This window comes from Amblyomma americanum, chromosome 1, assembly GCF_052857255.1.
Source record: "Amblyomma americanum isolate KBUSLIRL-KWMA chromosome 1, ASM5285725v1, whole genome shotgun sequence".
NCBI lineage: Eukaryota > Metazoa > Arthropoda > Arachnida > Ixodida > Ixodidae > Amblyomma > Amblyomma americanum.
This window is the reverse complement of record NC_135497.1, coordinates 149,062,248-149,078,679: the sequence shown is the minus strand read 5'-3', so window position 1 is coordinate 149,078,679 and position 16,432 is coordinate 149,062,248. Positions and strand designations below refer to the sequence as shown.

The window sequence follows — 16,432 nt, the reverse complement described above, 5'->3', positions numbered from 1 at the left end:
TGGGCAATATGCTCATTGATTCGTTGCTTGTCGTTTTGTGCAGGGTAACTTTGGATCTTTTGTCTGTACAAGGCAACAGTGGGCCTGTCTGGAAAGAAAAGCAATCCTGTGGGTTCTGGCGGGGTCGTGACAGCCGCCAGGAGCGCCTTGATCTTGTGGCCCTTTCACGGCGCCACCCAGAATTATTGAATGCTTCCCTCACAAACTTTTTCTTTTTTCGAGACAAGATGGACATATATGGACCACAAGCCAGCCACGTCTCCTTCTTTGATTTCTTTGAGGTTTGTGGAAGACGTGCTCCATTGTTTGGCATGCATTTCTTGTAAAAATAACATTTGGAAACTGTCTTCTTTAGACTTGCGATTCCCTTATCACATTAAAAGCTTGTTTTAAATGAAAGATTTATGAGCGCAGGGTCATTTTTATAAAGACAGTGTTCACTTGTTAAGCTGTATGAGTGAGTTGTGGTTACATACAATGACCAATGAATTGTGGATTCTGAAAAGCTTGTCACATATGTAATCATATTTTTTCACCTTAACCTTGTCACATATGTAATCATATTTTTTCACCTTAACCTTGTGTAGAGCTTAAGTTACCATTTCTGTTACCATTGCTATTACAGTCTCTGTTACCGCTTCTGTAGCTATTATGCCTTTTATTAACTTTTCTTTTTATTAACCGCATATCCCAAGTTATAAGCTCTTCAATTAGAGAGCAATGGTCTCTTTGCCATTGCTTTATAACTAAAGAGCTTATAGCTTGGGGTGTGCAAATATTGAAATTTTCGAATATGAATCAGTTCAGTTCAGTTTATTACCTTAAGGACCCCCGTGGGGGTATTACATAAGGGGTGGATTATACAAAAAAAAATAAGTACAATGGTTGCCATGTGGGTTCAACATACAATATGATCTGTCAAATACGAATATGAAGAAAAATTGCCTTCAAATATCAAATCTATTATCTGTTCAGTATAAAAAAAAATTATTCTGAAAAACAAATAGGCAGGTGTTGTTATTTTTTAAAATAGTGCGTGGCCTTCACAGGCGCAATAAACAAACCTAGATTGACTCAGCCTCATACAAAAAAAAAAAAAAAAATTACAGGAATGCACTGAGCTCGCCCTAAGAGCAGATATGCGAAAGCCTTTCCCTGCCCTTCGTTTCTCCCTCCATTTTTTATTTTTCTTGTTACCGTATTTACTCGGGTAATGAACCAACTCACATAATGAACCTGCCCCCCACTTTGTTGGTCAGAATTTACTTTTCTTTTTCGCCTTTAGCTTTCTGTAGCTAGTTCCTCGGCCACCCCCGATAACATCGCTTGCTTGTTTTATCTTTTGAGGAGAGCTCCTGCCAGAAGGAAAGGGTGGTGGGGGGGGGGAGCGCAGCAGCGGGCGAACTTGGCAGAGCGCCAAGACATTGTATGCTGTAAGCTAAGTCATTCGCATTACGCACTCGTCACAGTCCTATGTGCTTTTTTAACCTCGCGTAAAAACACGCGCCTGACCTTCGGGGCAGGTGTTCGGAATGTTTGGAATGTTCGCGTTATCTCAACGCGCGCGCCGGCGCCCCTGCTACCACAAAATTGCTGGATCGCGTCAAAGTGAAGATGCTGAACACCAGCGGCACGAACGTGTCTGATCACGAGCGTTTGTTGATGACGGAAGGTGGGACCGACGGAGGTATGATATGAAATATCGACCCTTCCGAATAAATCTGTTGAATCTTTTTTTTTTTTCCCCCGTGTAATGAACCCTCCCCCTAAACTGATGTCAACTTTTCTGGAAAAAAAGTGGGTTCATTACGTGAGTAAATACGGTATTTTTATTTTTACTTTTTATTGTTTTAATCTTTTGTTTGTTTTATTATTATTTTCCATTTTTATTTTCCTCTCTATTTAATTGCATACTTATGTTGCTTATGAATTGTGTGCTTAATCAACTTTTACATTTTATTTTATTTTATTTACCGTACAACTTATGATTGACAGTTCGTGCGAACAACTTCCGTCCGCAACTTCCATCCACAACTTCCATCCACGCCACTCATGAGCCAAGAAAGGTTAAAATACATGCACAGAAATGTATACTATTTGATTAGGCAGCATATAAGTGTGCAAGTTGTGCTGTGTCCAGGCGTGATAAGTCTGAACACAATTAAGAAATTAGCTGGAGAATAATGATAGGTCGGAGAGGAGTGCATTCGGCAGGCATTTCCGAGTTTATTTATTTATTCGGAGCATACTGCAGTCTAAGAAGACTAAGCAGGTTATGAGTTGCAGCTTACCAGTATCGCTCAAAAGAAAAGTAATATGACCAAAGTATTCTGCCATCACCCACCTATGGGGCCAAAGCTTAGAGGCTGATGAAAAATTCAGTGGAGACAATCAGAGCACAGCACAGCAAGTGATGAAAAAGAAAGTCATCAGCAAAATCTTAAAACACAAAGAGAAGTATGGGATAGGTGATAGTTCATGTTAGTACACTTAATAAATGAACTGGTAGGGCTTTTAATATGTGGAACAAATAACAGCTTGTCTTTTGGAATGGCAGAGTGGATACTGAGGCCCTAGCAGAGGCTCACATGGAGTGGTAAGACTAGGAAAGTTTTGCAGGATAAGGGCTGCAAGACAGGTGACTCGATCACAAGGAGAGGCCTTTGTCCTGTAATGAGATTATCACCTCTGAGGATGGTGATAATGAATGTCAGTTCAGCTGTCATTATCTGGCTGCTTGTAATCGTCAAGAGGGGAACATGTTTTCAGGGTGTCAAGTTTTAATGTGTATTCTGTATTCTTGCACCAATGGCGTGAAGCTTTTGGTCTTGGTGACTGAAAAATATCATTGTCATTAGTGAGCCAGACAGCCTTGATTATATTTCCTCTCGGTTATCTTGTTTTTGTAAAAGCAGCATCATACCAGCAGTGCCTAGTTGACACAGTAAAACAAGTATGGGGCTTTACTGTGCAGGAGGGCTAGAATTGTTCATCATGCTTTAAAGAGGCTCTGAAACTCACCCTGAACATCCCATCCAAATTAAATCGATGCTAATGAGCATCTCAGCCCAGTAAAACTACTCTGCATAGCAAAAGGCTATCTTGTTCCATAGACTGCTTGCCTTTTTCCACGTTTTTTTTCAAATCTCTACAGTCTTTTGTGAACTCCGAGATGTCAATTGCTGCGTCTTGCTCATGATGATGAGCAGTGGCTGCTATTAACTGAACTCCTTCACTGTCATGAATGGCAGGTGCCAGTGGAAGCAGAAGGCAGGGTTTGCAAATACAGCAAATTACATGCCTAAGCTGGTGTTAACAAAATTACAGCTATGAAAAAAAAATGGTGCCTTATCTCGTCAGGTGGAACATCACGAACACCTCACAGTGGTTGTGCAGATGCATTGTTTTTGTTGTGATAGAAGCAGCAAGAGGAAAGGGGGAAGTCTCAGAGTTCCTGAAAGGGAGCTTTTTATTGTGATACTTCCTCTGACAGAAATCAGAATTTTAGTGGATTACTCGAGCAATGCCTCTAACACTAGAGATTTTCATACTAGTAAAAAGTGTTGCTGCGTCTTAAGGCAGCTGTTCTAAACTAGCTGCATTGCTAATCCACACAGGAATGGGGCATTACTGAATTCTGAGAGTAGCAGCAGCCTTTGCTATTAATTGTAATTGATAACTTGTCACTTAGGGGTAGTTATGTAAGGTATGTTGCCGGGCTAGTTGGTTCTGCATATTAACTTGTGAAACAAGGAGCTACATTGACACACATGTGCACGCACGTACATACACAACACACACTGACAAATTCCGCTAGTTGAGTGTAAATTAGCTTTTCTTTTATTATGTGCACAGAAAATTCAAGTATCATTACATCACTGTGTTTCGTAGTTCATTAATGTTACCAGGGGCCACATTATGGTATGATTAAATCGAAAACCTGTCGAAGCAGGGCTTTGTGGCCGTTTTGCGACTGTTTTCAGATTGTGATCGTTCTGTGATTTGGCCCTAGTCTTACGAGCGCAGAGTAACAAATATGCTGTAGTGTCCAGGTAGTGGTAATGTTCACTTTTTAAATATTGAGGTCAAGAAAAAGAGTGCACACGTGTGTTTGCAAACCTTAGGAATGCCCTTTGCAGATTTCATCTCCGTACACTACTTTTTGAATATGCTGTCTTAAAGATCAGAGATAAGCATGGCAAACAAGGAGCTTTGGGATCATGTCTGGCTATCCCATGTCCTAGCACAACTGTACAGCTGGTTTCTTTACACTTTCTGTGCATTGCAGTACAAGTACCAAATCAACGTGGATGGTACCGTGGCTGCTTACCGGCTTCCTTACCTCCTGGCTGGGTCTAGCTTGGTGCTGAAGCAAGACTCCAAGTACTATGAGCACTTCTACTCACGTCTAATTCCCATGGTGCATTATGTACCATTTCAACGTAACCTCTCGGACCTAATTGAGAAGCTTGTTTGGGCTCATGAACACGATGGTACTGCGCAGCGCATTGTAAAAGAAGCTCAGCAGTTTGCACTAGATCATCTCTTACCTCATCATGTATTCTGTTATTATGCACAGCTTTTGCAGCAATACTCATTCAAATTAAAAAGGCGTGCCAAAGTTGCTGAAGGCATGGAAGAAGTGCTTCAACCTCGTGATAACCAGCCGTGTGACTGCAGGCAGCAGCAGGTAAAGATTAAGTTTTATTACCTTGTTTTCACCAAAAAGGGAGTCTCATAATAAAATGCCAAGAGCTGTTTTCAGTGTGCAGAGTAACCTTTGTTACAGCAATAGCTGTATCAGGGATACTTCGTTGGGTTTACATTATCAGTGTCTTATTAACGTTTTCGCATTGGCACTAAGTAGAATCTCAGTGATACGAATTCGAAAAATTCCCTGGCTGGAGTGCATTGTGCACAGTGTGCGGAATTCAGGATGTTCGGAACTCTCTCCGCGCAACCTCGGATGATACGAATGCATGAGGCGCAACCACACTCTTGAGCACTAAGTGGTGCCTGCACATCACTGGCTTCACGATTTTCTATGCCTTTTGTATGCTTCCGCATACGAATGTTGTTCGTTTGCATGATACGAATTTGTTCGCGACCCCACGAGATTCTTATCACCGAGATTCTACCGTATTAGTATGTTTGTCATTGTGGAAAGCTCGATGACTTCTACATTTTGAGATAACTGGACCACCTTTTGAACATTGAGAATGGAGAGCGGCTTTGTGTTGCACTCTGGTCATTAAGAACGTGCCATCCGCGGTTGTGATCTGTCTTTACTCTGTCGACCTGGACTCGTGTTTGTGTTGAATATTACAGCTATAGTTCTCACCTCTTTGCGCCCAGGAAAGGGAAGGGTTGATCGACCCTAGGGTGGTTGTACGTGCAGCCTTTGCTCATGAATAAAGCAGTCCTTTCAGTATGGGAAAGGCGCTTAAAATGGTATGCAACATTTGGAAAGGTGCGTTTCAGTGACTGGTGACCTGAACGTTGAATGAACAGGAGGCTTTATACTGAGCTTTATGGGATGTGAACGACAAACATTTGTCCAGGGCAATGGGACATGTCCACCACTATTGATTTTGTTTCTTGGCAGTGAATCTGATGAGTGAATAGGCTTTGGATATACCGTATTTACTCGCATTGCAATCCCAATCGCATAATGAATCCACCCCCACTTTTGTCGTTGAGAATGTACTTTTTTTTTTAATCTTTTAGCACGTTCCTCAGTTTTGTTTCGCCTGCAGCACAGACCTCCGTAACGCGCCAAGATGCTGCATACTGATAACATCACAGCATGTATATCTTTTGATAAGAGCTCCTGTGGGGGTGGTGCGCTTGGCGAACTTGGCAGAGTGCCAAGACGCTGCGCGCCCTTGATGTGAAAGCCGGCAGCAGTGGTGGCTTGCTCAGTGTGTTGCTGCACTAGTGTATATGCTTAGAAAGCTGATGAGCGCACTAGCATCAGAGAGGAGCACAGCAGTTTAAACCAGAATGCTATAAAAAATCCTCTGCACTGAAATGCTAAGGAGGAAGCAGGACCTTCAGACCCTAAGCGATTTGGTGAGCTCAAGATTTGGAGCAAAAATGCTTAACCCTTTTCGCACCACAGCTAACACTTAAACATTCGCATAGTAACAGCCTTGTGAGTTGTTTTAACCTATTGTAAAAAGTGCGCCTGACCTTCAGGGTCAGTGTTTGTTTTATAGGGCATGTTTGCTTTATCTCGCCGCGATTGGCCGGCACCGCCGACTATCACAAAATTGTGTGATTGTGCCGTTACACAGCAACCGCCTTTTGAAGCGAACAGCACTAAACACCAGCGACACAAACATTGCTGGCGGCATGCTTTTGTTGATGATGGATAGACGGACTGATGGGTGGGTGAGCCAGTTGTCGGGCACATGTATGATATGAAATTTTGACTCTTGCAACAAAATCTCTCGAAATATTTTTCCCCCGTGTAATGAACCCCGCCCCCAAATTGATATCAACTTTTTCGGAAAAAAAAGTGGGTCGATTACACAATTAAATACTGTAATATTATCCCAGAGGTGGTTTTTTATGTTCACTTTGTTACTGTGTAATTTTATTTTATATTGCTTTGATCGTCGTAGGACCAATGATCAGAAAGAGAGTGAAAAGAGGCCGTACGTGGATAATATCTTGCTGTGGGCTAGTCGGTTAATTGTCTTGAAACTTCCAGCTGTGTTAAAAAAACAAGGGCGACAAAGAAACACAGAGACGAAAGCACAGTGCTTGTTCTGTTGTCTGTGTTTCTTTGTCAGTGTCATTTGTTTTTCCAGCACAGTTGCTGGTGTCAATCCTTCATTAAAGTCTCGTTTGTCCTTGTACTGATACTCGAGCGCAAGCAAGGTTTTTGGAGGCCTTTTTAATACCACTTTCCTCCTTGTGAGGATAGCTGAACAAAGCATAATCTGGAGTGAGATCCACAGATCTTCTCCTTCATAAATGTACTTCATATCTGGGAAGTGCCTTTCTTACTGGCTGTCATGACTGGCAAGTGCTCAAGTGCTTGCCAATTGCAACTTTTTGCATAACAGAAGTTGTGTATATTGCTCTTGATTCTTTATCTTGTACTGAATTGAATGCATGCACATATTAATGTAGTTAAAATGCTTGCAGCACCTTTTATGAAAAGCTGTGGCAGCTGATTAAGTTTCTTTTGGAAGAATATTTTTGCAAAGCTGAGAGTTTAATTGGGAGCTATGGCATGCCATGAAAGTGACAATGTGCATCTGGTGGCTCTGCTGTCTCACTTTTTTTTTTACCTTTGCCTTTCAGAGGAACCATGATGAGTTATAACATGGTATACTTCATTCTTCAAGGTGTGGGATTTTCGTGAGACGTGGAGTCTGCTGCACTGTGTTGCGGTGCAGGCATACTTGTACAACTTTCCTGTCTTCAACCATCGTGACATTTTTTAGGGAAATAATTTTTTCTGAAAAGTTGCCTTGGCAGACAATGCTTTGCAAATTGTGTTTTGAATTGCAGTGACATGCTTTTACCGAGCTGTTGTAGAATTTTATTTTGTTCTTGCCCAATTTATGACTGAAAATAGCAATTATACCTGTTTTGAGGTTCCTAGCCTAGAACACTTTGTAGTATTATACAAGGCACTTCTTTGATTTTTGGATGAATTGGTTTACACTTAAAGTGCTAAGTTTTCTTCTAGGAAGCTTAATTTGTTAAGAATGCTTTTGTGTGCAGTGTATGCTTACAAATTTGACTCTGGGCCCTTGTCACCGAAGAAAGTTGATTTTTTGGCCTTACACTGGTGCACCTTGTGAGTACAACTTTTCTGTCCATGCACGAATTAGCCTGTATTATTTCTTTTCATCTTGACATAATGATTGGGTGAAGCTTTGTCTTTTGACTGTTAGATTGTTAGGAGGCTTGGCTAGTAGCTAAGGTTCCACTGAGTTGAGGTTGAAATATGACGGTCAACTCGCAAAGTGTCTGTTTTATCCGAAACGTGTTTGCCAACGAAAACAAAGGCACACAAACTGCTGATATTCCAGATAATAGCTTCAGGCTTTCTGTTTCCATCATGGCAACAACCAATGATTTATGCTTAAGGTTGCCACAGCAGACTGTTTGTATTCTGCTTGTGTGACGTGCTGAATATGCGAGCAAAAACAACTTTGCTGCATTATCAGCACATTAGTTTTCTGAAGTTACCATTTTGGTTCTTTTTTCTACTTATATTCTGTTAAAATGAACATGTGCCTTTTGCAGGTATGCTAAACTTGTGGTATGCATAGGACAGGTTAGCTGTGGCATTGAAAACTATTTTTTGCCATGTTTCGTGAAGAGCTTTCTTCTACTGGTGCACTTTCTCACATATGGTCAAAGCGTATTATTGTTCATTCATTTCACTTTGCTTCACAGTACAAAATGGATACATTCTTGACGTTTTTTGAATCCTGCGTTACATAAGTATTTTGGCTGGCTGTATGGAAGATGCAGCTTGGGTGTAGCCAACGGGAGTTTACAAGGCTTCAGTCCTCTTTCTTCCCTAAAATGTAGTTGACTTCTTTTACAGGTGTCCTAACTAAATGTAACCAAGCTTTTAATAAGAGTGTCCTAGCCCTGTGAAGCCAACTGAGGGTTGCTCAGAATCGCGTGGCCTAGTCTGCAGTATTTTTGTTCTTCAAAGTTAATGTTGGTTTGAGGAACGGAATGTCAATACGGAAGTTGTATATCATCTAGAAAAACAGCTAGCAATGCTGTTTCCATCAAGGTGCGATTCATGTATATTTATTGGCCCTTAAAGAAATCTGTCATGTGACGAGCTGCTAGCTCACATCTTTGCCCCAGTGCGCACGCAAAACCTCACTGGGAAGAGCATTTCAGCAGAAAGCGGATTTTGTTCTCTAAGACTCGTCTGAGTCACCACTGCCGCTATATAAAAAAAAAAGTGCTTAGTGTAGCTTTTCGCCTTCCCAGAAGTGTGCGGCACAACAGTTGCCACAATTGCCGACCGGCAGACTGTCTGGTCAAAGTTTCATTTTTCACCTCGCCTCCTCACATTAGAAAATGAAAAAGCAAAAGAGTAACCAAAAGAGATATTGCTATAGAAGCAAACTATATGGTGCGGCTTGTTCAGGAGCGTGTTGACTTTAATTTTTGGTGGTAGGTTCGAAACATCGGTCATATAATGTCCGATGACCTGTGGCATGGTAAAAAGGCATGGCCTTTCTTGACATCGTCATAATCAAAATAATGTACCATTTTATGAAACCAGCGACAACAACAAAAATCAGCTGGCGCATTTGGTAAAATATCTTGGCAGTATGTTCCAAAGACCCTAAGGCACCAAATAAAACTGCTGTCATCATTTACAAATCAAGCTCACTACATAAAATACAATGTGAATGGTAAAATGAAACGCAATCAAGCACGCGCTTATGTCCCGAACCTCTGAGATGGTCTCGATATCAAAACTGAAATGCGACCATTCCACATGGTTGTCTTACTCACCACTGCTACTCTAAAAAAAAAAAAAAAAGACAGGATAAGAACCAACAAAAGTGCTCATGTTGCCTTTTGCCTTTGAGGAGCATGCGGCGCAATGGACGCCATGATCGCGCTAGCGGACTACGTCTGGTCAGTTTCATTATTCACGTCGCCTCCTTGCATTAGAAAATGGAAAAACAAAACTGAAACCAAAGAGACAGTGTTGTAGAAGCAAACTAGGTGGCGCAGCTTGTCCAGGAGCGCAGACTTGAATTTTTGGCGGCAGGCTCGAAACGTTGGTCATGTTTGACCAATGGCCTATAGCACGATAGCGAAAGAGTTAGCAAAGTATGGAGAATGAAAAATACTGCATGCAGACTCGATCAGGTAACTTTCAACAGATCTCAGTTGGTTTCACTGGGCTAGGTTACTCATTGTTCTTTAAAAGCTTGGTTACGTTTAGCTGGTAGACCTGGTATAAGGTGTACATTTTCCTTTTTCCATCCCTCTTGCCAGATACAGGAAATCCTTAGCCTACCTCTAACCACTTAGCTTTTTTTTTTTTTTTTTGCTGAACCATTGTTTAGAAGCCTTATAGGCCATGTCTTGCGGCACTGAATGGTGCAAAGGTTAATAGGTGAAAGCATCTGATGTCAACTTCTGTCTTCTTGTTTCACATGTGCTTTCACATCTTGAAGCTTAACATGCATGGCACACTGCATCTTATTTATGGAAGGTTTTGTGTAGAACAGCACCGAACACTAGGAGGAAGGCAGACGAGATGAACACAACGGTGTTGACTTCCAAGTATAGCACCCATGTGTTTGTCTCACCTTCACCTTTGTCCCTGTGTCTAGCGCTGCTCCACTCGGCAAAATCCACGTTATGGAAAATAGTAAGCTTTTTCTTTATTTTACTCCATATTTCTCGCTCTTTCATGGCTAAAACTGACAGTGACAGAAGTATCAGGTGACTTTCAGCCTGGCTTGTGATATATGGGACAAAGCAGGACAGAAAATATGAAGTGGTTCAATACTTGGTGCGTACTGCAATGTGTTCAGCTATTGCCCCTTTGCAGCTGTATGCCAGTCAGTTAATCCTTTAAGATGCTATGCTATGTACATAATTGTGTACTCTTGCGCTCAGCATGAGCTGCAACGCAGAAAATATGGTAGCTCAGGTCTGATGCTGCTGGGAAGTTAAACATTTACCTGTCGATGCAAAGGACAAAGTACAGTCATGGACAAAATTTTGCGAGATGCCAGAGCAGTGTTTTGAAGCTGCCTTTGCGCCACTGGGCGGCGCAGTGGCCGCGTCGAGGCTGCGCTAGCCGATGACTAGGTGCATGCGCATCCTATATTCGTCCGCTTGCCTGTATGATGGCTCGTTTCATGTGAGCAGCTGTTCTTTCTGAGCTTGGCCACGGGCGGCCGCTTTTCGCTGCTTGCGCTCATCAGCCACCATATGGCCGCCGTATTTGGCGTGCGATGGCGGTGGCTGTGCGCATTCACGGCGGCCGTCACATTTATGGTGCGGTTTTTAGGAGAAATCAAGCGCTCTCTTTTTTCCTTTCGCTAGTGATTTGTAACTTCTGGCCTATGGTGGAGGACGGCTGTGTGCTACTGCCCGCTACCTGTCAAAACCACTTCATAAATATTGTGCCGCCGTAAAGTGTAAAGTAACAAAGAAATTCTTAGGCAACAAATTTATTGCAGTGAAACATAAAACCTATGAAAAAACAAAAATGGTCCAGGCGGCACTGAAAATGACCACTTTCTAATACTTGGAGAATCCTCCGTAAGCAGCAACCACGCTTGCCAAACGGCACGGCATAGACTCATAGCGGGAAGGTATGACAACTGTATCATTGCGAAGCCTGTTCCACTCGGTCTTGTTGGCTGGCCACAACACGTCCGCATTGGCATTCCCAATGTGGGGCTTCATGAGATTGGCTTTAAAAATCACCCACACATTCTCTATGGGGTTAATTCTTCCCCGCCGTCGCAGTTGCCGGGCCGCGCGACGAGTATGGTGGCTCACGAGCGCAAGTGGCGAAAAGCAGCCGCCTGTGGCCAAGCTCAGGAAAAGCAGCTGCTCACGCAAAGCGCGCGATCATACAGGCAAGGGGACGAATATAGGACGTGTATGTGCCTAGTCATGGGCCAGCGCAGCCTCGACGCAGCCACTGCGCGGCCGAGTGGCACAAAGGCAGCTTCAAAACGCCGCTCCGGCATCTCGCAAAATTTTGTCCATGACTGGACACTCAATGTCTGTGCAACTTTGCTGCTCTGTGTGAAGGTGCATTGATTTACTATACAGTAGACTTCTGCTTAGGTGAACTTAGTTAAGACTAATTCTCAGATAAGGTGAACACTCTGAGACCGTTTAGTTGGTTTCCCATTGGACCCTTTAGCGGCCGTAGTGGCTCAGTGACTATGGTGCTCAGCTGCTAGTGCATTGCCTCCCACAGACTAAAGGGGTGTATGTGCGAAGTGCATCTGCTAGTTGACTTGGGGCTTAAAAACTTTGGGGCCGCATTCAGCTGACGCGGCATCTTAACATATGTTATCGTGGCGCAGTAACGGTTAGATATAGTCGCTGCACGCATTGCCTGAGGTGCACAAAAAGGCGTGTGGTATGCGTGCTCGTGGAGTTGGTAACAGCTATACTGCAGAAGGAGCCACATAAAAGAGTATACGCACAGCTACTGTGCTGGACACCTTCGAAGCATGCACTCGGAGAACGATGGAAAGCAAAAATCAGACAAAAATATACACACAAATAGCAGCTGCTATGTGATACAGTGAGAAAAACACTGTGAAAAAAGAAAACTAGACCAATGTCATTTTCAAGTAAGATAATGTGACCTTCTTTCTGCTCAGTCTTCAGCTCACTTCGTCCATGGTGGAGTAAATGCTCTATTTGCAATTATCCTCTCTCTGAAAGGCATTTTACTCATTGCATTCATGTAACACATTCATGTAACACATGTATATATAATATAGGTTAAGTGAAGTTCGCACTTCTACAGGTCTTCTTCAGGACTTCAAGAAGACCGCACCACGGTCGAAACGTCGACAATAAATATGTCTCTGTAGAAGTGCCTACATCACTTAACCTTTTCCCTGCGGAAGCCAACTGTACCTACTTTCATAACTATATATATATATATGCATGCACATATTTTTAAGAGAAATTTTCCGGTCCTTTCAAGTTCATCTTAAAGGGTCGTGGGTCTTGAAACGAACATTTTTATTATTAAAGATATCATAATGAAATTAATTATGTATATGCGTTTCTTCATCCTGTTCCCAAAAATATAATTAGTTTTAGTTAGGGGTGTGCAAATACTGAAATTTTCGAATCGAATACGAATATGAAGAAAAAATGGCTTTGAATATCGAATCGAATATCTGTTCAGTACAAAAAAAATTTCAAAAAACGATGAGCAAGCACACATTGTTGCCCTTATTTCTTTCAAAATAGTGTATGGTCTTTGCGACTAAAATAAACAAAACTAGACTGCCTCAGTACCATATAAAAAAACATTATGCACACAGAAATGTATGCTACTTGGCTAGACAGCATAACAGTATCCAAACTATAATGAGGTCATACAAAACAAAATCCATAAAATGACAAGACTGGCAACAAAAAAAATAACATGACTATTAAACCTCATTCATTCAGAGTTCAAGGGACCGGAAGAAATGCCCGGTTCATCCGAAGGGCCCTGTTAATAAAATTGCCCCCCCCCCCCCCAATAAAATGCTGCCGAAAATGCTGAAGATGCAGTAAGGCCTTATGAGGTAGCTCCATAGCACTAACACCTGTAAGCCCGTGACGAGCCACCCGTTTTGGAGTGCTGGAAGAACAACACGAATGTAAGCAAGGGGCTGGGGAACACACACTGGCGTCGGAGCGGCGAGGTGGTTTTTAAAGAGGAAAAAAGAAATAAGCCGCACGGAGCTGGAATTGGACTATCGGCGAATGCGCGGGCCGACATTTGAAGTTGCCGCGGGGCAGCGGTGAAGCTCAGAAACCGAAACTACACAGCCAGGCTATTTTTTTGCCCTAGCGACAGAGGCCTTCCGATTGTTGCCACGCCTGCCGTTACGCCCGCCAAAGAGGTGTGCAGGTCCCAATGCACCATGCAATAGGCGAGATTGTAACAAAATCGCTTGCCCTATTGTGATTACTCGACGCGCCCCTTCAGGAGGCTCCCGCGCCATTCCGCAAGTAGGCTTTCCCGCATAGCGTAGTTTACAAAACGGGATGGCGGAAGTCACGCTCGTGGAGAGTTATGAAGGCGACAGGACACATTCTCCGGATGTGGGCATTAAATATGTAACGTATTACCGAAGGATCAAAAAAGCGCGATTTCGCGTTGCGATTGCTCGAAGCGGGCCGTCGGCCATCTTGTTCGCAGCACGGGTGATATGTGGGAAAGCCCACTTGGGGAAATTCTCACGAGGTGAAGCCTTGCGGCGTCGGGATGCGGTCGGTCCACGTGATAAACGGCGGAGAAAGAAGGGGATAGGACCTCTGTATTGTTTTCCTGGAATTTTTAACTCGATTATCGGCTAATTTGCCCAGATATTGTCGTTTTACCACGGTCGAATTTATGAAAGTATGCGCAGTATACGATCGCTGGCGAGTATTCGGGAATTTTCGGAAATTCAAGAATATCAATTTTCGAATACGAATCGAATATCAAACATATTCGATTCGTATTCGAAATTTCGAATATTCGCACACCCCTAGTTTTAGTATATCGATTAGCTCCCATATTACGGAGAACTGAAGCCTAAGTTGAATTCTTACAGGTTGTTAAGCCACTTTCTTTCTACAATTTTTGGTTTCGACTGAAATGGAGCTGTAGCCAAAGACTGCCATCTGGAGCTATGTTAATTATATTGCTGCTTAAGTACATCATCGCATAAAAATAAATTTTGTCTAAGCACCATAATTATGAAGTAAGGTAACATTATGGTTTACAAAATTTGAAATGTTGGACTCAGTGAAACAAAAACAGCATAGCTCCACAGTTTAGCTCTTTCTGAATGCAATGGTATAAGATTGATTGAAATTGAACCACAAAAACATAATGAAAACTTTCGTAAGGGTAGTCATTTTGGCAAAAACACGAAGTTGAGAAAATCGCATTTAAAAGTGTAGCCATTAGGAGGTCGCTGTACAGGCCTGGTATTACTCAGCAGTGAATAATACCAGGTGGTGGAGAAGGGGCCAAGCTTTCAAACAAAACAAAGATGGCTGCGATTAAAAACGCGGTCGTGGGAAGCAACAGGCATGGATTTCTGCCACATTTCGCTGCAAAGTTGCCATTTCTGGGCTTCATGGGCACGAAATATATAGGTATTTTAGTATTTAAAGTTTGAATTTAGACCTCGAAACTTTTTAGCAGGAACTTCAGAGTGTATTGGTCCCGAATATGCTATTTTTGCAAAATCGAAATTTTTGCACTTTTTTATCATTTCAGTACCCACGTCTCCGCCTAAAGGGAGTCCGCTATAAAGCGCAAGTCTCCGTTGGTTCACTGTAGACACGTTGAAGGTCATATTGAGCGTAGTAGTACCTATCAAACTCGTAGCTTTTTCTGAATGTGTGCTACAGCTAGCAGCAACTTGTTTCAGATGAATGTAGCACACTTCATATTGCATCTGAGGGGCTTTTTTGTGTTGAATGCAGTAAATATTTTTCAGTGCAGCTTTGCAACACGTCCTTTAACTTAGTCATGTAGACAGATTTTGTCATTTTATTCTTAGTTTCAGTTGTCAGGTGCATCTTTGAAAAACAAAGTTGTGATCCGGTGATCTTCAAATGCTTATTTTACAAACCCTGATGTTTCAATGCTAGAATTTCTGGCCAGTGTGATGCTTTGTGCATGTTTGAAGGAAATCAACAATTAGCTTTTCATGTTGTAAAACCAGCTGCCTGCCTAGGCTATTTAGGTGGGGAAAATGTTTTTCTAAATAGGTATGGCAAGTGGCATTGGGTTTAAGTTAGATCCTGTCTGATAATTTTTTGTACAAATGGGCTTTGCTTCTGTGTTGCTGAAATGCCTTGCAGTGCCACTGGCCGACATTTTGAAACGTAATTAAGGTGCTTTATTGCTTCTTGTGGCATTGTTTTTCTTGAGTATTGTCCTTGGCAATTGGTGCTTTATATAGGAAATGCTTAATATTTTCATCTCTTGGTGTTTGCCAAAGACAAGAACTTTTCCTAAATATCCTACTATTGAGACCACATTAGTCTGATGAGTCTGTGTTCTTTACATAAGGGTGTCCACCTGTTATTGTAAAACTATCTAGAGTGGTCTTTATTTACTCAAGCCTTCAGAGAGTATTCGACTTCTTAAATTTATCCTGGTGGCTTTCAGTATTAGGTTTTCTACTTTTATATGGTATTGTAGAGGGACTGTGATACTGCATACTCATGTGCCACTTGTTGAAGTAGCATAATGCATATGTTATGCTTACAGAGAAAGCTTTGAATTCTGTGATGGTGGCGTGTGTTTGCATGTGGGCATTTGTTTCTTCAATGTCTATTGCACTGTATTCATTCGCAGTGTCTTTTTCTGTTACCTGTAAAGGTACTTTTCTGATTTTGTATTGTTTATTGAATAAATCTTGTGACGTTGCTTGCTGATAAGCATTTGTTTATGAAGGTTATCTCTACTTTGGTCAGGAACACTGGGGCAGTCTTACAGCCTCAGCAGCATTACATATGTGCGTCGTCATGAAGTGACTGTACTACTTTTTAGACATCTGTCGCACTGAAAAACTGCTGGACCCATTGCTTTATTATGGAGTGCAGCTGCACTTTGAAAAATACTCTAGGAATCAGATTTTACAGGTTACTAACGCGACAGTAGGAGAAGACACACTCAAACCTTTGACTCAACTTGTTCGTCGTCAGTAGC

General features: G+C 42.2%; 1 protein-coding gene across 1 annotated transcript in view; it reads left to right on the top strand.

The window, feature by feature from the left end:
• LOC144113883 (protein O-glucosyltransferase 2-like) overlaps positions 1-16,161 on the top strand; it is a 29,163-nt gene extending 13,002 nt beyond the window's left edge. The window contains exons 6-8 of the mRNA XM_077647261.1: positions 44-281; positions 4,289-4,690; positions 7,315-16,161. Of these exons, the coding sequence (XP_077503387.1) occupies positions 44-281; positions 4,289-4,690; positions 7,315-7,335 (661 nt within the window). The 3' untranslated portion in view covers positions 7,336-16,161. The remainder of the gene's footprint in view (positions 1-43; positions 282-4,288; positions 4,691-7,314) is intronic.
• The last annotated feature ends 271 nt before the right edge of the window (positions 16,162-16,432 follow it).